Source organism: Mirounga angustirostris, unplaced genomic scaffold (assembly GCF_029215605.1).
Source record: "Mirounga angustirostris isolate CCGP_5_RB_7025 unplaced genomic scaffold, mMirAng1.0.hap1 SCAF_7, whole genome shotgun sequence".
Classification (NCBI taxonomy): Eukaryota; Metazoa; Chordata; class Mammalia; order Carnivora; family Phocidae; genus Mirounga; species Mirounga angustirostris.
This window is the reverse complement of record NW_026991715.1, coordinates 27,778,647-27,804,100: the sequence shown is the minus strand read 5'-3', so window position 1 is coordinate 27,804,100 and position 25,454 is coordinate 27,778,647. Positions and strand designations below refer to the sequence as shown.

Genomic DNA, 25,454 nt, shown 5'->3' with positions numbered 1-25,454 from the left:
CTCGCAGGCCTCAGTGTGGGGAACATGTTCTACGTCTTCTCTGACGATGGCATTATCATCCTGCACCCCATGGACTGTGAGATCCAGAGGCACCTCAGACCCACGGAGAAGATCTTCATGAGCTACGTAAGTGTCCGTGCCTGCAAGTCAGCCTTCCATGACGGCCCCCTTGACTTCCGAGACTCCATTTGCTGCATGTGGTATAGTTCCACATGCGTTCCAAGGCTCCAGAAAGTCCACGGGAGGCTAAGAGTTGAAGGTCTCATTCCTTGATTGGGCCTTCAGTACACAGAGCCCTCGGTGAGGCCTAAGGCTTACAGGTGGGTTTCTCTTCTCCCCAAGTTCATAGAGAAAGGATGGCGACAGCGGTATGAACAGATAGCCCAACAGGTGCTGCTAGAAGGAGGTGCAAGGTGCACTGGGACACTGAGGGGCGAGGCCTCTCCAGACCCAGGGAGGACAAAGTCAGAGAAGGCTCCTGAGCAGGGGACCCCTGGGCTCAGGTGTGAAGAAGATGTAAGAACTGGGGATGGGTTTCTAAAGGGACTGTCATGAACATGGCAAAAAGTGGCATAAAATGTCTTGTCACATCCGGGGAATCACAAATACTTGGTCTGACTGAGATTAGGATGACTGTAGGTCAGGGTCAAAGCTAAGGAGTTTTAATGGCAGATCTTAAAAGTTCTGGGGACCCCTGGAGGACTTCAAGTGAAGCAAGGCCCTGGTGGGGCTGCTTTAGAATACATGCAGGGCCCCAGTGAGGGTAATGATGAGCAGGACCGGATTGGAAGCCCAGAAGCAGGTGCAGAGGCTGTTGTGAGCATCCAGGTGAGAAAGGGTAGTGACCTAGCCAAGCCAGGGGCAGTGACAATGGGAAAAATTGAGTAGATTGTAGTGTTATTCACAGGTAAGATCAACAGGCACCACAACGATCATCCAGAGTCTTGCTAGGAGGAGCAGAGTACCCTTCACTCAGGAGGAGGAGAGGCAGGTTAGGGGGACACAGTTTATTTTCTTTCACTCTATGAGGCCCTCTACAGAGGCCACATTCTCCATCTCGTGCTGGGGATCCCAAAAGCAGAGCAGATAGGCTCCTCATCAAGGAGACGAGGGTGGCCTATGATGTAGTGAGTTTGAGATGCCCATGGGACACAAGCATAGAAACATCCAGAAGATGGGGACGGGGAGGGGATGGGCCGTAGTGGGCTGGAGAGTCGTCGGCTCTCTGGCAGGCAAAAGAAGTAGCTTTAAGGAAGCCTGGAGAACATGGGTCACAGAACCTAAGGATAGCCAAGTTTACAAAAGGAAGGGCTCCTCAACAAGTCAATAGAGGAGGTGAGCTGCGAGGTTCTCAGGGGCCCCCGAGGAACAAGGGGAGAGAGCGTGAAACACGAGAATGCCCCAAGCATCAGAGGTGCTACGAAGCACGAGGCCAAATGCAGAGCTGCCATGCCACATGGACAGAGGCCGCAGAGATGACTGCTGGTGGCAGGTCCAGGAAAGCCTTTCTAGCCCTCCAGACCCAGCTGTCCACAGGCGTCCCCTAGACGGTGCTTCCTCACCCGACCCCACCCCAGGGCTCTGTCCCTCCCATTGGTTTCTCTCTGGGCCTTGTGTTGGTGGTTGCCTGCATAAGGTAGACCCTTAGCTACTTGATGGTAGAATTACATTAACCCAAAAGAGTCCTCTGCAGGCCCTGCTGGGCCTCTCCTCGAGGATACGCAGTGAAGGAACTGGTGAGCAGCGACAGGCCTGGGGCTCGTGGTGGAAGTGGGCCATGCCCAGGCGGGTTCCTGCAGCCAGCTTGTTGCATTGCTGTGCGGGCTCTTGGTAGGTCTCAGGCTCTTGCGTCTCTCACATTTGTAGCTCTGGAACAGCTGTTTTCTGGGCTGTTTCATTTGAATTAATCATTTTTTAGATGTGCTACCCTTGATAAATTTTCCTTCCACGTAGTAGCCATGAAACCATCTAGAAAGAGTGGTCCTAGTTAATTTCTAGCAGTTGGGTTTAAATAATTGCACCCTGTCACATGGGCACTAATTTCTCATAGATTTGCAATAACCTGTAGCTCAAGGGAAATCTCTGAAAACATAACCACGACTCACATTTCCTAAAAAGCCAGAACAGGTCACAGTAGGGGAGGCCCCACAGGCCTATCAGACAGCCTAAGACCACGGTGAACTAAGCAACAGTCCCAAACAACCGTGTTCTCCTCTAGAAAATGCCCCACCATCTCCCAAGAGGATTACCGTGAGGCGAGCCTCTGGTCAAAGCACTGAGTGAGTAGGAGATTGGTGCATCTTCTCTCGGGTGTCTCTGCTGGATGAGGGGTCCACTCTGGGCAGTGGGAAACAGCACATATAGGCAGGGGCACAGGTACCCCTGGGTTCACATCCCACCTCTGTCACTCAGCAGGACTGAGTGGCTTTAGACAAGTGACCTAACCCCTCCAAGCCTCTGTTTTCTCACATGTGAATGGGGGTGGTTGTGAGGATTGGATGTGATGCCGGGCAGTGACCAGGGTAGAAGGTGACAGTTCTGCCCCAAAGCTATTGCAGTCATTTAGGAAAGACCTGGAAAGTAGATGAACTCAGGGAATGAGGAGGCCATCTCCAAGGTCCTTGGTGACTCATTTGTGGCAGACTGAAGGGGAGAAGGAAACAGCAACGGTGATGGCCATGCTCAGTCCTGGCTGGCCAGCTGCTGATGAAGACCCAGCGGGAGGGGCAAGTGTGGAAGAGAGGAACAGCTCGGGGGTGGCTGGCTGAGTATGAGGGGTCTGTGGGAGAACCAAGCGGGCACTGGAGAAGGTGGTTCTGAGCTAAAGACACAGATCTGGGATCCATCTGCATCTGGGCTTTGGCTAAAGTCAGGGCAGTAGACGAGACCGCCAATGGTGTGTGTGAGTGGTTTGAGTTGGGTACCTGAACAGAACCCTGAGGGTCAGTAGTTACAGGACAGGCAGACCAAGAGGGACCACAAGGAGACTGAGACAGAGCTGGGCCAGAGTCATGATGAAACACATGAGACTGTATCACAGAAGATAAGGGAAAAGATGGTCCCCATTTTCAGTCATTTATTCATTCAACAAACATATTTGAGGCACCCATTCTATGTCAGGCACTTTACTAGGTACTAAGGATATAGCAGTAAAGTAGATAGACAAAGAGCCCGCTGTCACAGAACATTCTAATAACAGAAGAGAGCCTAAACAGAGGTAGACAAATCAGTGCACAAAGTTAAGTGGAAATGACAAACGCAGCCAGGTACAGGGGTGAGGCATGCTGGCAGTGCTAGGCCAATGAAGAGAGGCAGGAGGGTGGCACAGGGGAAGGAAAGCAAGCACGCCATGTGCATGAAGCACAGTGGGTAAGGGAGAGAAAGGCCGAAGGTCCGAGGAATAGCAGGAGCCAGAGGGGAGAGGACCTTGTAGACTTCCAGAAAGACTTGGATCCTCCTCTGAGCAAGAAGGAATGTTAATGGAGTGGAGGGTGTTGAGAAGAGGAGGGAGGTGGGCAGACTTACAGTGATGCCCATGGATTCTGTGTTGAGAACAGGTTGGCGGGGGTGGCCAGGGTCGAATCAAGGAGTACAACCTGGGTGCTACCCCAGTGCCCGAGCAACAGTGTGGCCTCAGCCCAGGTGATGGAGGTGGGAGCAGTGAGGCAAAGACAGATTCTGAACGTATTTTGAAGGCAAAGCTGAAATGATTTTTGATGCACCGGATGAGGGCTGAGGGGATGAGGAGAAGAGGACTCAAAGATGGCCGCAAGGGTCTTGGTCTAAGGAAGTAAAACAGTGGAGCTGCCATTTTGTTAAGGGAATGAGCAGGATTGGGAGGTAAAATTGGGCGTTGATTTTGGACTCACAAGTTTGAGGTGTACAGCAAACAGCCAAGTAGAATTAGGTGCTTGGCTGCTTAAGTCTGGAGTTTGGAGAAGAGGCTCTAACTAAAGATACAAATTTGGGAGTCGTAAGCATGTCGATGGTATTTGATGCCATAGGTTGGGAAGAGATTAGCAAAGGGAGTGGATTTTGGAAAGGAAAAGTCTTTGGGTGACCCCTGTGTGTTCCAACCCACAAAGATGGCAAACTGAGCAGGATCAAGCAACAGAGAAGGCCCAGCCCCTGGGGCGGGGTGGGTGGGAGAAGCAAGGAGTAGTCAGCAGACACCCCAAGTTCGAATAAAAAGGTGATACAGGTTTAATTTAATAAATGAGAAGTACAGAATATTGAGCTCGGGTGGGAGGATGGGTTAGCCCGGTGGTGGGTATTGAGGAGGGCACATTCTGCATGGAGCACTGGGTGTTATGCACAAACAATGAATCATGGAACACTACATCTAAAACTAATGATGTAATGTATGGGGATTAACCTAAGAATAAAAAAAAAAAGCAGAAAAAAAAAAAGAATATTGAGCTCGGTGGGAACGCTGCCGGCTCTGTGGTGAGGAAGCAGAGAGGGTAGGTCACTCTTTTGGAAGTCTGGCCATGGACGGAAGTTTTCTATATGATGGGGGTGCAGAGAGGGGGAAGTTCGCACACAAGGGGGGAAGAAGGCAGGCCTGGCGGCTGCTGATAAAAAAAAAAAAAAAAAAACCCACAAAGGGAAGTTCCAGCCTCTTAAGTGGGAGGAGGTGGAAGGTGGAGGTAGGAACAGACGGACAGGGGAGGGTGAGGGGAGAGGAACCCACACATGGCAGGGGGGCCGGGGAATGAAGAAGATATATGACAGCCTATCTCCTTTACAGGAAGAAATCTGTCCCCAAGGGGAAGGAAATGCCACCCAGCCGTGCCAGTGGGCCTCGGCCGTGAACGTCCGGCACCAGTATATCTACGTGGCCCAGCCAGCACTGAACAGAGTCCTCGTGGTCGACGTGCAAGCCCAGAAAGTTCTACAGGTACATCTCTCTAAGGGAGTGAGGGGGGCTTCCAATTCTGCAGCACAGCCTGCCCCGGTCCTCTTGGCTTTCTGCACCCTGCCCAGCTCCGTGGAGAGGCAGTCAGACTGGGGACCAGGGGTGGAGAGCAAAGAAGGTTCCCGTGCAGCTACTCAGCAGTATTGATGGCCTACTATGTGCCGAGCACTGTTCTAGGGTCTTGGAAAACAGCCATGAATGAGCAGTCAAGTCCTAGATCTTATATTCTGGTCTGGGAGACAGACCGTAAATCAGAATGTTAGAGAACTCTAAATTCTAAGTGCTATTTACAGGTCAGATGTGACAGAGGAATTGGATGACTGTTTCAAATCGGCCCTCGCTCTGGAGGTGAACAGATTCTGAGATCCAAATGCCAAGTGGGATTCCCATTCTGGGAGCAGAGGGCGGGCCAGGGCGGGCCGGAGGACAGTGAGGAGTGGGGAGAACAGGGAATGGTGAAGGGGGAGGTAAAGCACAGCCCAAGCCACGAAGGGTTTTCATCCGGGGAGTGACCTCATCTGACTTAGATTATGAAACAGTCAGGCTCTGTTAAGAACCAATGGCAAAGCACAGCAGCATCGTGGCTACTGAAATAATTCAGGCATGAACTGCAGACGGCCGTGGAGGTGGCGAGAACTGATCAGATTCTGGATAGATTTTAAATGTGGAAAGATTTTCTGCTGTGTTGAATGTAAGTTTGAGAGAGGGGAAATCAGGTTGTTGGGAGTTTTCTTTACCTTGAGGAACGGTAGAATGGTGATGCCATTTACTGTGTGTGGTGGATTGAATAATGGCCCCAAGATGCCCAGAACCGGGCGCCTGGGTGGCTCAGATGGTTAAGCGTCTGCCTTCGGCTCAGGTCATGATCTCAGGGTCCTGGGATCGAGTCCTGCATCAGGATCCCTACTCCTTGGGAGCTTGCTTCTCCCTCTGCCTTTCTCTCTCGCTCTCTCATGAATAAAAAATAAAAAAAATAAAATCTTTAAAAAAAAAAAGATGCCCAGAACCTATGACTGTCACCTTCTTGGGCACAGGGGACTCTGCAGAGGTGATTAAGGATGTGTAAATGGACCGTTACCGGGGATGACCTGGATGAGCCCTACCTCCTACCTCAATGCAAGTGCAAGTACCCGTAACAGAGGGAGGTAGGGAGAAATGTGCCTGTGTAGGGGTGGGAGTATCTGCATCACTGAAGTAGGCAGGAGTCCGTGGAATCCAGGGCAGAGAAGTAGAGATGCCACTGGGAGGACTGAACCACACCGGTGCTCTGCTGGCTTTGAAGATGGGGGAAGGGGCCGTGAGCCAAGAACTGCAGTGCTAGAGGCTGGCAAAGTCAAGGAAACACACTCTTCCCTAGAGCCTCTAGAGCGGGCACTGCCCTGCAGCCATCCCTGTTCAGCCCAAGGAAATTAATTTTGGACTTTGAGCCTCCAGAACTGTAAGAGAATTAAATCTGTGTGGTTTTAAGCCACTCAGTTTGTGGTACTAGGTTATCATAGCAACAGGAAAGTGATGCACTCTATAGCGACTTCGGGAAAGGCAGGGGTGCAGGCCATGGAGCAGGAAGACGAGAAAATTAGGAATTTGGGTTTAGACCTGCCAAGTGTAAACTGCTATTATAAATGTTAGTTGGGGCGCCTTGGTGATTTCTTCAGTTGAGTGTACGACTCTTGATTTCGGCTCAGGTCATGATCTCAGGGCTGTGGGATTGAGCCCCATGTCAGGCTCTGCACTTAGCAGTGAGTCTGCTGCTCTCTCTCCCTCTGCCCCTCCTCCCCACTCATGCTCTCACGTTCTCTCCCTAAAATAAATCTTAAAAAAATAAAAATAAAAATGTAAGTAGAGATGTCAAATAAGCAATTGGATAAACAGGTCTGGAGGCCGACGAGAGATCTAGGCCAGAGACTTCAGTGTGGGTATCGTCATCATACCAACTGTTAAATCCAGAGAAGTGGATGAAATCACTGAAGGTAATACAGGTAGAGAAGAGGTCAAGGTTGGAGCCCTGAGGCACTCCAACACTTAAAGATCAGGAAGGAGAGAAGAAGCCAACAAGGAGACCAAGCAGGAGGAGCCTGAAAGGTAGGAGGAAAATTGGGGCTGGAGGAGGAGAGTTGAGGGTTCCAGAAACCAAAAACAAGAGTGTTTTAAGGAAGAGTTTGCAGTTAGTGGTGTCTGATACAGCTGAGCATTTGCAGATCATGGATCCTAAGAATCAACCATTGGATTTGGTATCCCATGGATCACCTTGGCAGGAGCAGATAACATGATTGTAGAATACAAGCTTGAGGTCATAGAGATGGTGAATACAGACAAGCATTTTGAGGGGGTTTGCTATAAATATGAGTAAAAGGAGTCAAATGAGGCAATAGGTAAAAGAGCATACTGAAGAAGCTTCTTTAGAATAGGTGACATTACAGCATTTGTATGCATGTATGTATGTAATGCTGGGGGGGGGGGGGGGACTCCCACACATCTTCCCTTTCTTCTGCATCACTGAAGTAGGCAGGAGTCAGTGGAATCCAGGGCAGAGAAGTAGAGATGCCAGCTTTGGATAAAAGCACATTCTTTCATATAACAGAAGGAAATTGAAAATATTCAAGTACACTTACAAAGAGGTGACAGTTAACAATTGGTGGCAGGTGGATGAACATTTCTTGTGTTTGCTTTTATTTTCTCAGTGAAATAAGAAAAAATTATCACCCAGCCTGGAGGTTTGAAGAGAGAGGTGAAGGGTGCATTTGAGATTGAACTGACCAGGGCACTGTGCTAGGACTGCTGGGTGAAAGCAAAGGCCCACTGAGGGCTTGTGGATGTAAAGAGAAAGTGAGGCCAGTGAGCAGGGTTGTGGTTTTTCTTCCCAGCAATGCCCCAGTGCACACTCATTGTAAGGGGGAAAATGTGGATGTAACCAGGGTTTTGGTTTCTCCAGGCCAGTTGGGCAGAAGGCTTTCTGTTAGTGATTTTTCTGGCCAGTGAACATACTGAGTAATTTCAATCCTTTGAAATTTCTTGAAGCTTGCTTTATGACCCAGCTTAGAATCAATGTGGATAAAAATGTTTCATTTGCACTTTAAAAGAATGTGTGTTCTCATGGTAGGTACGGTATTCTGTATACATGTCAATTATGTCAAGATTGTTCATTGCATTGTTCAGATCTTCTAAGACATTTTTTTAAAAAGATTTTATTTATTTGACAAAGACACAGCGAGAGAGGGAACACAAGCAGGGGGAGTGGGAGAGGGAGAAGCAGGCTTCCCGTGGAGCAGGGAGCCCAGTGTGGGGCTCGATCCCAGGACCCTGGGAACCCGAGCCAAAGGCAGATGCCTAATGACTGAGCCACCCAGGTGCCCCATAAGTCATTTTTTTCTTTGTCCACTTAGTCTATCAGCTGCTGAGCGGTGTGTTGGAGTCTCACACCGTGATTGTAGGTTTATCTAAATTCCATCCATTTTTGCTTTAAAACTGTAGTAACTTCCTGGGGCAAAGACTTCTTCATTCTTACAAATTCTATTTCTGGCTATGCTTCTTGCCTGAAAGTCTGTTTTTGTCTAACACTAGTACAGACAGATCAGATTTCTTTTGATTAGTGTTAGCTGTATTTTTTCTGTCCTTTCACTTTCAACCTTTCTATGTCCATATATTTAAAGTGGCCTTTTTTAAAGCCACATGTGTTTGGGTTAGCCTTTATCTAGGATAATAATCTCAGTCTTTTACTTGGATCATTTGATCCATTTATATTTAATGCAGTTAATTATATAGTTAAATCTACCATCTTACTGGTTTCTTATTTGACCTACCTGTTTGTTCTGCTTTTTACTCTCTTTAGATTAGTCAATTATTATTATTCTGTTATTGTTAGGACTACCACAGAGATTATAACATGCATCCTTGCCTCAATACAGTCCCATGTAATTTATGACTTCACTTCTCCAATAACGATAGAACCATGTAACAGTAACTCCTCTCCTGCCTTTTGCATGATTGTGGGAATGAATTTTATCTCCATATATATAGACCTGACTTAATATTATTTTGTACACTTGGTAGTCATTTATATTCACCCACATATTTACTCCTTATTCCTTCCTGAAGTACACAGTTTTGTCTGGGATCATTTTCATTGTGACAAAATCATTGTGACAAAAGACTTTTTTAGTGAAGATCTGCTGGCAACACAGTTTTTGTTTGTTTGAAAAGACCCTTATTTGCCCTTAATTTTTAAAGACTATTCACTGGACATAGAATTCTACCCTGACAATTCTACTTGCTCAGCATTTTAAGATGCTGGTCTACTGTCTTCCGTTGTTTTGTTGATAGGTCATGTATCTTATTTTTTTTCTGACTACTTTTCAGATATTCTCTTTGATCTTTAGCAGTTTTACTTTGATGTGCCCAGGGATGATGTTCTTTGTATGTATTCCAATTTGGAAGTTTTAGTGGTTCTTGAATGTGTGGATTGATACCTTTCATCAGACTGGAATTGTCTCTTACCTCTTCTTCGGAAACTTAAAAAAAAAGAAAAAGTTAGACATTTCCACTGTGTCCCACATATCTTTCACTCTTTTTTTCCCATCCTTTTTTGGTCTCTTCATGCTTCAATTTTAGTATGTTCTATCAACTTGTCTTTCAGTTCACTAGTCCTGTCTTCTGCTATGCCTAATATGGATTTAACAGAACCTATTTATTGAGTCTTAATTTCAGGTGTTGCATTTATACTAATTTTACTTCTGTATATAAATTTGTAATTATCTTTTCATGAATCATTCATGGGTCTGTTTCTCTTGTATTTTTTAGTAGTCTTTAGTCATATAGTCTGTATCTTGTAATGCCTAGTAATTTTTTAAATCCCCAACATTCCATATATAAAAAAGATAGACTTGAGAGGGCTCTCACCCACTGAAGAGGCTTTACCCTTTCCTCTGCTAGGCAGAGACAGTAGAGAATCACTTTAATCAAGTACTTAGTTGAATCAAGGCTGAATTGAAGTTTTTTAAGGCTTATTCTGTCTCTGATTCATCCCTAGAAGTTAGACCTTCAGGGTTTTTAACTGAGAGCCTAGTATATTCTTCAGTATCTTTTTCTTTTCCCCTCCATATCTTTGCTCCTCAGCATATTGAGACTGCAGAACACTGTTCTGAATTTAAGAGATTATTGGTTTAGCTCTTCAGCCTCCAAACTCCACCACACCTCAGAATGAGCATATGAATTATGATAGGAGACATGTAAATAGAAAGGAGAGAGAAGGCTACAGTCTAAACACTAGGGAAGTTTTGCTGTGAAGAGGGCAGCTGGAAGAGAATGAGTAATCAAGAGAGTTTTGAAAAGAGAGAGACCAAGAAACTAGAGACAATGTCAAGACAGTATTATTGCTGGTGGGTTACAAAGCTCTGGGTACAGGAAGACTGTGCCAGATCCTGAAGCCTTTAGCAAATGAAGGGAAGCAACCAGGAAGCTGGCAGATGCTGGGATCTTCAGGGGCTTTTTAATGCAAGAAAGGGAAGGGGACTTCAAAGATTGTAATGAAGGGCGAGGAAATATATGTGAGCAGGGAGGGGCAAAATTAAGAGTCCAGTTTTGTGTTTGTTGAGGTCATCCACAGAGGAATGAGTTCTAAAGTCCTCAGAGTACAGCAGGTTATCTGCAGCCATGCAATTGGATGAACTCACCCACAGAAAAGATTTAGAAGAAGGTCAACGATGGAGACCTGAGACATGCCGGTATTTACAGTCAGAATGAGGGGGGAGAGGAGAGGCTGAGAGACTAGAACGTTTCTGGAAGGGAATAGTTAACCACATGGAGTCGTGAATTGTCAAATAAGAGGAGGATCACCAAGTGATTTCTGAGTCTGACATAAAGTTCTGGAAGAGGTCAGTGGAGCGATGAAGATAGACACTTGGTGGGAATGTTAAAGAAAAGCAGATTCGGGAACTCCACAGACAGTTCTTCAGAGACGTTTTGACCAATGGGAGTAGAGATGGGCAGCCAGTGACAAGAAGGGCAGGGGTCACCATCCAGTGGTATGAGTCTAATGGAAGAGAGTTTGGGAACGTATAAAGCTACATTATAAAAAAGCAGAAGTAGAAAACCGTCTCCATTGGAGAGGGCCACAGGAGAGCCTCTGTTCTAGAGGGGTAGTGGAGTTGCAGTTATAGCAGTAAAAAAGAAAAAAGTGTGTCTGCCTGATCCTACAGTGTGGGTCCCAGAGACTCCAGTGCAAGGATGTACAGAGAGAAGCTGTGCCAAGCTAAGAGACCGGGGATAAGCGATGATCTCAAAGTCAGTCTCAGGTGGCACAGGAGGAAGGGCCAACTCACCAGAATCTCAGCCTCAGAACCACCTGGAGAAGGACACTGAGAGTTCTAGGGGCCCAAAATTCTGGGAGCAGGGACCAGAGTGCCCTGCAGCTGATTCTTGAGTGGAAAATGTAAACCCTCTGGGTTTGGGCTTTTGCCAAGATGGTCTGGGTCCCCTGTAAGTAAAATCATGCAAGAAGTTTTTAAAAGGGATTCAACTGCTGGCCTCTAAAGAAAACCCAGAAGGGAGGCTTGGGCCCTGGCTTCCCGAGCAGGCTCACTGCCAAGGCTGCGAGGTTGGCTTCCCACTCACCTAGGCATTACAGTCATGTACACAAAGGCCAGAAGTGACCACCGTGTCAGCTTATAATAATGATGACCCACTTGTACGTATTTTTTTCAAGTCCATAGGTGTGGACCCTCTGCCAGCTAAGCTGTCTTATGACAAGTCTCATGACCAAGTGTGGGTCCTGAGCTGGGGGGACGTGCACAAGTCCCAACCGAGCCTCCAGGTATGTTGAACACATGGAGACCCACACTCACCCCACAGGAACAAAAGATGCTGTTCCTGTCTCATAAATGTCTCTTGCTTCCCTAGGTAGCTAATCACATTTACCCAAAAATCCAGGCTTGAGGACAGAGTGGCAAACAGCCTTGAGCCAAAGCCCCTCACAGACCATTTCCAAGGTACCTTCAGCCAGGCCTACCTTTAAGGACAATAATCCTGATGATGGGTAAGATTGTGATGTCAGGACAACCGGACTGTGGCTCCCAGGCCCCACCTCTCCTGAGCAAGGGCGTTCTGCACCTCGGGCTGGGCAGGCTCGAGAACAGTGTCCAAGCAAGTACTCAGGGGGTCCCTTAAGGAAGGAAAAGTAGCGGTAATTATGTCCATAATGTAAGCACATTTATTGAGTGCCTATAGTACTTTAGGGCACAGGAAAGTTCAGTAATGTGCCCATGGTCCAAGCCAGGCAGCGTGGCTCCAGAGCCCAATATTCAGCCACGGCCCTGTATTGCCTCTTGGAAACAGTTTGGGCCCAAGAGCTATGTGGGATTGCCCCGTCCACCAATGGGAGAAGGTACCACCACCCCTGTGTGGAGTGTTTCATCAGGGATACATTCGAGGATTGAGCCCTAAGAAAAGTGATGTGAATGCCTGAATTCTCCCAGCAATCTACACAGAACCATTCTAGATGCACAGAAAAGAAGTTAATTCGTTTCCCACATTGGATGCCTCAGGACAGTAGGGCTTCATTCTCTCTCAGAACCCCAGCTGAGAAGAACTGCAGATGGAGCCCAGTTCACCATGTTCTCAAGACTGGGAAGAGATACCCAGGTCTTCTACAGAAGCTTCGTCCAGGGGACTGACTGCCCGCTTGCCTCTTCCCTCCTGGGCCAGGGGGACGATCCTGCTTCACCACCTCTAAATGGAGACTATTGTCATTTAATGGATACCATCACCCTGGGGCCAAGTGAGCTGACCAAAAATCCCCCTTACAGGGTCTAGGAACCTGAATAAAGCTCATTCAGAGCATAAGCCCATGGAAATCATAACTTTTATTGGTCCCTCTGGCAGCTCCAGGAAAGCCTCTAATGTAATTCAAGGGGAGGGGCCACAAAAAAATTTTTTTTCTGAAACCAAAAATGATTTCCTAATTTAACAGCAATGAGTTGAGAAACGGAAAGAAAAAGCATCAGATGGGCACTGGATTTCTCACCTGCTGCAGGACCATGGAATCTACAGGACTCTATTCCCAGCCCAGATATCCTCTACTGGGCAGGACCAAAGAAAACGTGTGTAAGAATTCAGAGACAGCATCACTCATCACCTCCTCTGAGGAACAGATCTGAGGAAAGATCCCAGACAAACACCAGATGAACCAGATCAGAGACCTCAAGATGAAGAAAGATAAAGAGGAGACAGTTGCAAACAATGAACCCAGAGAGGAAGTAAGATGGATGAGGACAGACTCCCTGGAAATAGTAATCAGTGCTAAATAAGGATGTCTGAATGAGAAATCCTGATACCAGTCTGTAATGGAGGATAAATTATTTCAGTAAAAATAAGCATAGGGAGTGGAGGAAAGAGGAAGGAGTAAAAATAATTAGAAATACCTTACTGGGATAAGAGAAGGTTTGGAGAATGCTGTTGGAAAGTAGCAACTGGGAAGCGATGGTCTCATTATTCCACGTATGACAAACTGATTTCTCTTGAAAGCAGAGGTGATCAGACTGGGTTAGGAAGGAAGGAAGGAAACTAGAACTTGTTGATGAGAAACACACATGCCGCAGAAAGAAGAAAAGGTTGCATTTAAAGGGGCGGGCATGGTGAAGACAGGTGAACAAGAATGTATTCAGAGTGCCACTCATATGAGTAAGGCACTAAAAACAGCAGAGAGATACTATGGGATGAACACCCGAGAGACATCAAGCACCATTATTAACAACTAAATGTCTCAAGAGTGATTTAAAATAAAGGAAAATGATTAAAAATGCACTTACATTGTACAAAGAAGATGAAAGAAGGATGTGGGAAAACTGAATGACACAACTTGGTTTAATATAAACCTTGCAGGCACCTGGGTGGCTCAGTTGGTTGGGCGACTGCCTTCGGCTCAGGTCATGATCCTGGAGTCCCGGGATCGAGTCCCGCATCGGGCTCCCTGCTCGGCAGGGAGTCTGCTTCTCCCTCTGACCCTCCTCCCTCTCATGCTCTCTGTCTCTCATTCTCTCTCTCTCAAATAAATAAATAAAATCTTTAAAAAAAAAAAAAGTCTTGGGCGCCTGGGTGGCTCAGTTGGTTAAGCGACTGCCTTCGGCTCAGGTCATGATCCTGGAGTCCCGGGATCGAGTCCCGCATCGGGCTCCCTGCTCAGTGGGGAGTCTGCTTCTCCCTCTGACCCTCCCCCCTCTCATGTGCTCTCTCTCTCTCTCTCTCTGTCATTCTCTCTCTCAAATAAATAAATAAATAAAATCTTTAAAAATATATATATATAAACCTTGCATCAGCAAAACCATTTTTTCACACGTCCACATCCACACAAGTGTATCAGTAACTATAAAGGAAACAACTCCTGTAAAGGTAGATGTGAGCGGCAACAGTATCTGATAACTAGAAATAATTAATATATGACCTAATAAGAAAACACTCCTTTATAACAGTGGATCAAAAGGGAAATTACAAACTGTCTCAAAGGCAATGATAAAGCGATTGTTCCACATCAAGATCAACGGGAGACTGAGAAGTCTGTGCACATGGGTATCTGTGTCTTAAAAGCCTGAAGAAGAAGTACTTTTGTTAAGAAATGAGCACAAGACCAGAGTGGTAAGAAGGAGTAAGAAGACTGAAATTAATAGAAACAAAAGAACAAAGAGAGAAACAGAAATACTCCACAAGCCTGATAAAGGTAGACAAAACGAGGACGGAGGAAAAGAATACTACTGTAAATACAGGAGGATAAAAATTATTGGGAAATAATACATCACTACTCTGGGGCAGCAAATTTGAAAACCTAGGAGAAGTGAATGATTGCTTGCAAAATGTAGGAAAAAAAACGAACTGACCTGGAGCACCTGGCTGGCTCTGTCAGTAGAGGTGTGACTCTTGATCTCGGGGTTGTGAGTTTCAGCCCCACGTTGGGTGTAAAGTCAACCTAAGGAAACAGAAGCCTGAAATAGAACAATAATTATAGGGTTTTTGTGTTAAGAGCTACCACAGAAAAGTGTGCGGCTGAATTTTATCAAACCTTCCAACTATAATTTTAATAATATTTGAACTATCTTGGACCACAGGGAGGAAAATGTACAGTTTGTTTTAAATAGCCACCATCGGGCGCCTGGGTGGTTCAGCTGGTTAAGCGACTGCCTTCGGCTCAGGTCATGATCCTGGAGTCCTGGGATCGAGTCCCGCATCGGGCTTCCTGCTCAGCAGGGAGTCTCCTTCTCCCTCTGACCCTCCTCCCTCTCATGTTCTCTCTCATTCTCTCTCTCGCAAATAAATAAAATCTTAAAAGAAAATAAAAATAAAAAATAAATAGCCACCATCATTTTAATTATAAAAACTGACTGAAACTTGTATAAAAAAGTAAAGCTGAGGTACCTGGGTGGCTCAGTCGTTAAGCGTCTGCCTTCGGCTCAGGTCATGATCCCAGGGTCCTGGGATCGAGCCCCACATTGGGCTCCCTGCTCCGCGGGAAGCCTGCTTCTCCCTCTCCCACTCCCCCTGCTTGTGTTCCCTCTCCCGCTGTCTCTCTCTCTCAATGAATAAATAAAATCTTTAAAAAAATAAAAATAAAATAAAGCTATAGACTAACCTCATTTACAAATACAGAAGCAGGGCGCCTGGGTGGCTCAGTCGGTTGAGCGACTGCCTTCGGCTCAGGTCATGATCCTGGAGTCCCGGGATCGAGTCCCGCATCGGGCTCCCTGCTCGGCGGGGAGTCTGCTTCTCCCTCTCCCACTCCCCGTTTGTGTTCCCTCTCTCACTGTGTCTTTCTCTGTCAAATAAATAAATAAAATCTTAAAAAAAAAAAAAAAAAACAAATACAGAAGCAAAATTCTCAACATGGTATTAAAAACGGAGTCCAGCAATGCACCTAAATGCAGAAAACCAAGTCCCAGGATACAATGATGGTTCACTCTCAGGAAATCAGTCAATCTTGTCTTAACACAAACAAATGAAAACAGAAGAAAAAAAAATAATATTTTCAATAAATGCTGAAAAGGCATTTAATTAAATACAGCAGATATTCTTAATAAAAATACCTAAAAACATGCAGAGAAAGGAAATTTCTTAATGAATACTATTTCCCAAAAACCAAGAGCAAATTTTGCCTCAAAGTCCAAACCCAAAAAGCATGTTGCTTACCATCAGGAATTAGACCATGATGTCTCCCATCAAGCGCAAAGCCTAGGAACCTCACTTTGACAAGTGCACAGATTGAATAAGCCTGCCTCCTTCACTATGGGCTCGGGTTAAAGAAACCACGACTTGCAAACACTCCTGGAAATGTCACTAACACAACCTGTGTGATGAGCAGTGCTTCCGTATCCAGCAACTTGACTTCTCAGAACCTACCCAAAGGCCGTGATCATGGAATGGACAAAAATTTAGCCACAACATTATGTGTTTCTGCATTGTTTACATGGGCAAAGCAAAAAATAATATCCTAGTGTTTCTCAATATCCAACACTGAAGAGCTGGCTAGACACAACTTTGCTGGGACGACTTGAAGGTGTTTCTAGAAACGAATCCATTCCCTCAGCAGCCAGTTTTGGAAGCCAACGTCTTCTGGAGTCCCCCAGATCACTCCTTTGCCCGCCAGTCCCCAGCCCAACGAGGGCTCCCATCTCCACTGGTTCTATCTACCCGCTGAGGGAGATGCTCAGCCTTCAGGACCCCACACTGATGACCAAGTGACATTTCCTGGTATCACGCCACCAATGTACGGCTCCTGAACCAAGCCCATAGAGCCAACAGAATTGAGGGGTTCAACGATTCTCTTTGGGGCGCAAACGCGCCCAGGCACACTGCAGGACGCAAGGCCAAGAAGGAACTCAAGGCGCATCGGAGAAAGTGCGTTCTGATGAAGTCACCTCTGAATACAGGGTGTCAGCATGCTGAGGCGTGAATGACACTGACCGCTGACAGCCTGTAATCGTCCATCTCTATGAAAAGCTAAAATGACAGGCCTGGTATCAAGCGGTGATTGTATGACTTCGTGGAATTCTCCAGCACTTTCCCTTAGACACTCCCAAGATCCAGTTTCCTCAGGCTGCTATTTTCTTAATGCCCAGTTCTAAGAGTTTTTTCCCCCCGTGCACTTGCCATGGAAGTGTCATTTGGCCATTTTAAAAACCCACAGAAAAATAAGCTAATGCCATGTTACAGTTTGGAGCTGGCCCAAGGCTACAAATAAAAATCACAAGCCTCATCATTCCAATCCGGCATTCTGCCTGCGTGGCCCTCCCAAGGGAACCATGATCCAGAAAAGCCTCAAACCTCAGCCCTGCCCGAGGAGGCAGGCCAGGTGGTGTTCATTTTCCCATAAAAGAAAGAGCCAGAAGGCAGGCCTATTCTTCGAAGGTAAAAAGCATCCAGAACTCCAAGCCTTGTGAGTCACAAAACCCCAAGAGACCCTGTCCTCAGCCTCAGGCTGCACAAGTCTGGACCCTTCTTTCTGTAGACACAGCCACAATATCCAGATCAGGAAAAGTGTCTCAGCTCTGTGTTCAGGCTTGAGCCCCTGCTCTCCTGCTCAGAGGGTCTGGGCTTGACCTTGTGGACCTTCCTCCAAAATGGCCCACCAGCTGGCCAAGCCCCTCATCTGGCTGCAGGTCGGCCACCCTTCAGGGCACTGGCCTAGACACTGGGGGCTGATGAGCTCGTTCTGAAGACAAGGGGACACAGGCTGGCTGGCACGATGTCTCTGGCCTGGCCATGCCCAAGGCTAGGGTAGCTGCTGGACGGAAGCTCAGCCTGACCGCAGAGGGCTTCCTGGCAGGACCTCTAAGCCACGCTCTCATCCCACCCAATCTCCGATAGCACTTGGCTGTCTTCTGCATCGCCGGCACCCACCAAGGATTTCCACACCGGACAACGGCTGCAGCCGCCTCCTGCCGACTCCACAGGAGCTTGGGTGTTACCTCCAGGGAAACAGAGGTAGCTATGCTCGGTCGCTCCCAGTGTGGACAAAACCCAGTGCCTGATTCTTGATTTCTCACAGCAAGGCCTTTCTGCAGCCAGACCCGATCCCCAGCATTCTAATTGCAAGCCATCTAAATGGCCTGAGCAGCATCTTGGAATGGCGTTTCTACAGAATTCCTGCCTTCTCCAATAAATTATGGAGCCACAGTTCCCAGAGAACACCTCTGTGAGCAGTACAGGACAGAGATGCCCAACAAACGGGCCCAGGCACCTGGCATCAAAGGAAAACAGGGAACCAGTAAATCTTTCCAGCATTTAACATTTTTGTGATTTAAAAGCTCTCTCTTTTCCCAGGGTGACCTGGATGCTGAGATGGTGGGATTCTCTGTTGTGGGGGAGGTGGTCTCTGAGCAGAGTGACCATTCTGTTCTGGGCACCTCTCTGGGACGCTGTGCCTTCAGAGGGCTGACAATGTCCCATGGGTTAGGATCAGGCCTGCCTGAGCAGGAGGGCATGATTCGGGCATTCATATCTGTCCCACCACTTCCTCTCTCCAGGAGGACGAGTCCCTGCCTCTGACATTCCCAAATAGCTCCCACTCTGCTCCTGCCCACCCCCCTCTCTGAAGCAGCCCGTCTGCTGAGGGTCCCTACCAGCACATGCAAAGTTTTCCAGGTTGCCCACCCCTACTGGAGTGGGCCCTCACCAGGACTCCTGCTCTGTGTTGTAGGTGATCACAGAAGCCAGCACTGGCCAGGGCCAGCACCTTATCCGCACGCCCTTTTCAGGAGTGGACGATTTCTTCATCCCCCCAACAAACCTCATCATCAACCATATCAGGTGAGACGGGCCCACAGTGCCCTTAAGTACCCCCGTAATCCAGCTCAGCCGTGCACTTGCCCACCGTGAGACCTGCTCCTTCTCTGTCTCTCCCACTCGTGCTGAGTGGCCTTGGGCTCCCTCACGAGGGGACAGAGAAATGGACCCATCCTGAGTCTTTAATGGTCATAGTTAAGGTGCCTTCCTGCCACCCTCAGACGCCCAATGAGGACAGGAAGTCTCATCCTCAAGGTGAGGACAGTAGAGGAAAGGAATCAACAGTGGTTAATGGATCACACTCTACTTACTAGACACATACAAAAAAAACTAGTCAAAGTGGTCTTGACCCCTTCTTACAGATGAGGAAACAGAGGCTCGGAGAAGCTAAGACCCTGGCCAAGTTCACACAGCCAGGAGTCCCCCGAGCAGCCATGCAGACGCCCAGCCGGGAAATGAGCCCTCCCAGTTGTCTGGTTTGTCAGCATCCAGAACAGCCTAATAAAGGGAGCCATGGTCCCAACTGCGAACCTCATCCCAGCCTGGCCCCTCCCCCTGCCTATTCACGTCAGAGAACCCCCCACCCCTGACTGGAAAGTCAGCACTGCCGAAGACTAAGCCTGCCCTCTTATCAAGGCACTCAGACCCAAAGGTCTTGGGGGCACTGTTTATGCCTACCTTTTTGTCTGACATCAAACACCTTTCTCCAAGAAGAAATGCCTCATTTTTGTACACTGAAACTGGACTTCTAAAACTAGGCCCAGCCATTTATCCAAGCCCAAGGAAGAAAACACCCCTTAATGAACCCCTCCCTGTAGACAGCACCTGGGGAGAGCTTCTAAGATGGTCCTAAAGGGTAAAACCCCCCAAAGAAGCTGAATTCAGCCAGGAGTCTAGCAAACTTACAGGCTCTGCACTGTCTGTGTGTGGCTTTAATATGTGTGGCTGTAAGAGTGGGCTTCTCTTTCCTTTTCTTTCGTGCTCTGGCTTGTTAAGAATGCTTTCAAGAAGCTTTAAACTGGGCATCTCAGGCTGACATGCTCCATTAGTTACTCAGGAGAAAAGCGTGGGGGAGATTTTTCTCTTATTCCTATAGGTGTCCCCAGGCACTAAAAGGCCTCCCTGAGCCAGGGATTTAGACAGAGGCCCCCAAGTCAAAGCCAAGTCCTGCCTGGGGTCAGGTCTCCTTGCAGCTCCCAACTCGCCTCCAAAGCAGACTTGCGCCAAGTCCAGACGGGAGCAGCTACCACCTACCGAGCCCTTCCCCTCCAGCTCTCTCTTTGATCCAGTCCTCCCAACAACCCTCTGGGAAGGAACTGCCCTCTTTAGCGTCTCAGAGGCTCTGAAAGGCGAGCCACGTGCCCGGCTATGCAGGGGGCAGGCTATGCCGAGACGCCGTGGCCGTCAGACTGCAAAGGTAAACGCTGTCCCCAGCCCTCCTGCCCAAGCTTGCTCCCTGGGCCCCAGGAGAGACTGCCCCTCTACGGTCCTCTCGCAGGGAAGGAGCGCTGGGAGCAAGTGTGTCCTGTTCGCTCGCGCTGGCCACTCAGATTCGGACTCTCTGTTTAGCCCAGGGAACCGCAGCAGAAAGCTCGCCTCCACTGCCCTCCCCACAGGCAGTCAGGGCTCCTGGCCTCTCTCCGCAGACGCGGGCGCCCACCTGCCAGCTGGCACAAGGCCCCAGGGGAGCTGATCAGAAGGCATCCCACAGGGAGAAGCGGCCGAGGGCACCATGACGGCCCTTCTTCCCCATGGCTAGAGAGGAGTGTGCATGTTAGGGGAGCATAAATCCAGGAGCATTTGTAACTCGACCGCCTTTGGTTTGACATCATAGATGAATCACGGAAGAAGCCGTGCCCTGCATGATGGTACATCTAATTAAGAAGCTACTAGATGCCTAAAGGATTCTGATAGGGGGAAGAGAAAAGATGCGATCCTTTAGACGAATGACAGACCCCCTCCCGCCCCGACCTCTGACCTCGGTTCTTCCCTCCGCAGGTTTGGCTTCATCTTCAACAAGTCTGACCCTGCCGTTCACAAAGTTGATCTGGAAACACTAGTGCTGCTCAAGACCATCAGCCTGCAGAGCCACGGCTGCGTGCCCCAGGCCATGGCCCACACGCACCTGGGCGGCTACTTCTTCATCCAGTGCCGAGAGGACAGCCCGGCGCCTGCCACACCCCAGCTGCTGCTCGACAGCGTCACGGACTCCGTGGTCGGCCCCAACGGGGACGTGAGCGGCGCCCCACACCTGTCCCCCGACGGGCGCTTCGTCGTCAGCGCGGCCCCCGGCAGCCCCCAGCTGCACGTGCAGGAGATCACGCTGCAGGGGCGGATCCGGACCCTCTACAGCTTGACAATCAGCGCGGGCGTCTCGGACGTGGCCTTCCAGCCCTCCTTCACCCGGGGCAACCAGTACCACGTCTTCGCGGCCGCGGAGACCGAGCCGGCCCTGCTCTTCCTGGAGCTGTCCACGGGCAAGACGGGCGTGCTGGGGGACCTAAAGGAGCCGCCCGCGGCGCCGGCCTGGCCTTGGGGAGGGCCCCGCAGGATCGTGAGGGACAGCGGGCTCTTCGGACGGTACCTGCTCACGCCAGCGCAGGAGTCGCTGTTCCTCGTCGACGGGAGGCAAAAGGCACTGCGCTGTGAGGTGGCGGGCGTCAGGCGGGGGACCACGGCCGTGTGGGTGGGCGAGGTATGAAGCCCCTCCCCCGCAGGGCCCCGGGCCACCGAGCTCCGCCCGGTCCTCACTCCGCAGCCCCCAGCAGGCGCATGTACATTTTTACAGACAAAAGCCAAACCTGTCTTCGCTTTGTGGTTCCACACTGGTCTCCTTGCAAGTTTCCTAGCCTAAGGTAGGCGCTGCTAACCAGATGGGGGTTTTTCGTTGGGAAGTATGATTTACGCCTTGAGCTACGGTGCGAACACATGCTGCTGTGTCCAGGAATCGTTTCTGTGCCCAGCTCCACGCCATGGTACCTGGGGACGCTGTGGAGCCAAGAGTTCCTGCTTTCCAGGCTGACCTTTCTGTCGGTTGCCTTCATGTACTCATTGTCCCTCACCGCCGGGTCCGGCCAGGCTTCACCCCGACGGAGTGGCCTGAAGCCCGGCCTGGAAACAGGCTCGCCGGGAGCAGGGCTTGCTCTCCAGGCCTGAGAGCCACGTCCGCCTGCCTCCTGGGCCTTCTTTTCTCCTGTGCAGCTGCTTCGTGATTTTTCTTTCCGTGTGACTTGGTGTAAGCCTGAGGGAGAGCCGACAGGACTTCTTGCATCTTGGGGGGTGGGGAAATCACTTACTTTATTTTGGAAATTTTGATTAAAAGATAATTTTTTATAATCTCAAATGCTAGTAAGCAGAAAGATGCTCTCTGACGTCCAGCTCTGTTCCTCCCTGCCTCGGGCCAAGTCTCTGCGAGTCACCACCCCACGCCCCACAGCCAGAAGGAACAGTGGTCATCCAAGAATAACGGCCCTCCACACCACGGACGCCCCAAGTGCAGCTCTGGCCACCATCTTGGCCAAGACTCTGTTCTGGGTTGGGACGCAAAGAGATCAGGACAAAGCCTGCGTGCCTGCTTTTTACCACTGAAGGGGGAGGTTTTATTAGCCAGGCCCAGTACCCCAGATTCAGGGCAGACTGGGCTTGCCAGGCAAAGTGGGGGTGGCCTACAGAACAGAGACCTCCAGGTGCCACGCAGGAACCCCAAAGACCCGTGCAGGGTCCAGGTGGGTTCTGTAGGCTATCCGTTTTAAAAATCCCTTTCTTTTCTGCCTGTGGCCCTCGAACTTCAGTCCCTCCTTCAACACAGCACACAAAGCACATTTCAGGCCTTTCGTACATACGGCCCCTTCTCGTCCCAGTAACACACACTGCAAAACCCATAATCCCAAGGATGTGGGGTTAGGGGGAGGATACAGGCGGGCAATGCTGCATGATCCCCAATGTCTCAGACTCTGCCGGGCTGGGTGGGGGGAGGGGGGCGCATCAAGGAAGACACCCCATGTAGGAGAATGTCCGCAATGAAGAAGTTTCCCCGGGCCCCCAGAGCCCCCCTTTCTTTCTCCCTCACATCAGTAGTCACAACATACTTGTATGCTTTCTGGCTTGAATGACTGTTTTTCAAGCCACCTGAAGTTGGAAAAGGTGGTCCCCTCACATACACCTCAGCTAGCGTAGCCCCCTTCACCCGGCCACGTGGCCGTGCTTTTCCTGTGCTGCTGATCGCCAGCCCCGTTCAGAAGGAAGACACACACCCTGCCTTGCTCTACTTACACACTGCTCCCCTTCACGCTCACCTGACTGCCCACCCCACCTGAACCACGGCCCCCCGCCCCAATTTCCTGAAATCAGCCAATCCCCTGGCATCTCCCATGTGTCTTGGTTCACCAAACACTTGTCCCCTCCAACTCCCAAGAGTGTGGCCAGATGTGCCCATGCAGACTTGAGATTCTGTTCCAGGTAAAATACAGAGCTATAGGCAGAAGGAATGGACTTCAAAGGCGGCCTACTCACTCTCACCAGAGCTGGGACGGACGGGCAACACCTCCCACCCTTTCTTTTTATTCCTGTCTCTGTCTCTTGACACCTTCACTTCCAAACTCCCACTTTTATCACTGAAATTCTCCCTTTGGGAAAATCTTCTACACGGTGGCGGCCCCTGACAGAAAAAAAAAAAAAAAGTTGGGATGAGCACTGGGTATTATATGCAACTAATGCATTGTTGAACACTACATCAAAAACTAATGATGTACTACGTGTCAGCTAACTGAACATAATAAAAAATAAATCAAGTCTCCGAGCCTACCTGAGGAAGAGCCTACCAGCTGCCAGGCCAGAGCGTCGGCCCCTTGGGTCATGGGGTTCCTAAGTCAAAGACCGTCCGATCCCAACTGGCCCTTTTGCACTGTGAGTGACTCTGTAGCCCCAATCCTTCCGTTTCGAGGTGTATCTGCGAAGTGTCTCTGCCCGTCACTGACTCACTAAGAGTTTACCGGAGAGGCCGGCCCAGGCCTCGCCAGCACTCCGCATACTACCGAGGTGGAGCGGGGAGCCGCCCGCCTAGAAACTGCGAGATCTGCACCATCACAAAGACAGCTTAGTAACTGCTTTCTCAGCAGAGCGACCAACAAAACTGCTGGGGGGCGGCTAGGCAGGGGAAGGGCGGGCCAGGTCATCCCCCACCCCTTCAAGCCCCAGAAGAGCCTCCCTGGGATGCAGTTTGAAAGACAGAGCAGTTAAGCCTTGCAGCCAACCGAGCCAGTGATCCTTCTACTAAACATACAAGATCAGCCAACGAGAACTCTCTCACGTTAAAGAAGCATTCATCTTACATTTAAAAGCCACTTTTGTAATGAACTACTTCAAAATTACTCAATTTTGAAATAAAATTGATTTCACAAAAATTCAACTTAGTATTTTTTTTTTCATAACTCACAAATAATCTACACCTTTGCTGATATTAAAGACTTGAAACGGAGGTGTGTGCGCTCCTTCTGCCCACGTGAGCAGAACCCTGCGTGGAGGCTCTGGGTCCAGAAAGCCCACCCAGCCTTGCACGGATGGTTGGTAGTAAGAGGGATTCGTCGGCTTCCAGGCAACTGCGTGGACTCTCTGCCCAGGAAGCCTGGGTGTGGAGGACACGCCTTGTAAACGCCACCCTCCCTGCCCCTGCAACCTGCCTGGGGCTGGCCCAGGCTTCCTCCCACGGTCTCCCAGGCATTTGAGGGCCCTGCTACCTTCCCCGAGCCCCTGGAAGCAGCTGGAAGAGCCCCGTGAAGTCGGGCTGGGGCCAACCGCTAATACAAAGCTACAGGAACTTGGATCTAGAGGCGTCATGAGCAGAGGCAGAAGCTCAGCCCCTACAAGCCCCACCCAACCCCACCCTGGCATCTCCTTTCCTCCCTGCTCCTCTGTGCAGGAAGGGGCTGCCAGCTCTAGGTAGGGCCCGGAGGACAGCTCTCAACCCCAAATAAAGCAGAGAGCCACCTGCTACCCTAAGCAATCTAACTGCTGAGACTTCATTGAGAATAGAGAGCAGCCCGAAGTTGGCTTTGTGCGGCCACAACTTCTTTTCTGTCGACCAATAACCTGTGAACTAAAGGAGAATCCAGAACGGAGACGTGAAACAGATCCACTCTGGATATATTTTTCTACCAGGGGCTTACGACGTCATCCATTCATTTCTCACTGTGTGTTTCACTCACATACCGCAGACGCTGAACCGTCCTCATCACCACATCCCACAACCCTGTCTTGGGTCCTCCTCTCCAGAAGGAAGCCTCCGGATCGCTGATGCCACTCCCACTCCCTCCCACGCACCTACCAGGCTACCTCACCTTCTCCTCCCTGCACCCAGCTCCTCTGAAAGCTGCCCCCCACCCCGGGAAGCCCGACTGTGACACAGGCTGACAACCATGCTGACATGCAGTCTTGTGTTGTCCTCCCCCACCCAGAACCCCAGATCCCTCTCCAAGTGCGGTCAGAACCCGCTGGGACACCGCCCTCTGCTGCCCAGAATCACGACCCCCGTGCCCTGGCTCGCAGCTCTTCCAAGCGAGGGGACCGAGACCAGAGCAAACTCACAATTGTCAGGGAAGTGGACTATAGTCAAACAGAAACCGTCAGACAGGAATACAGGCGGTGATGACTCACCCAAGCCTCATCCCTTCGAGGGCCTGAAGTACACCTCGCTCGTTTCCAGTTTATTCTCTGTTTTGCTGCACCCCCCGCCCATGCCTCAGGCCGCCTGCGCATGAGCCATGCCACAGCTCCTACA

General features: G+C 49.6%; 1 protein-coding gene across 1 annotated transcript in view; it reads left to right on the top strand.

Moving 5' to 3' along the window:
* Positions 1-21,380, top strand: part of FSTL4 (follistatin like 4) — a 382,903-nt gene extending 361,523 nt beyond the window's left edge. Inside the window, exons 11-15 of the mRNA XM_045892606.1 lie at positions 8-126; positions 4,751-4,900; positions 11,619-11,726; positions 18,594-18,703; positions 20,678-21,380. Of these exons, the coding sequence (XP_045748562.1) occupies positions 8-126; positions 4,751-4,900; positions 11,619-11,726; positions 18,594-18,703; positions 20,678-21,380 (1,190 nt within the window). The remainder of the gene's footprint in view (positions 1-7; positions 127-4,750; positions 4,901-11,618; positions 11,727-18,593; positions 18,704-20,677) is intronic.
* Positions 21,381-25,454: the final 4,074 nt, after the last annotated feature.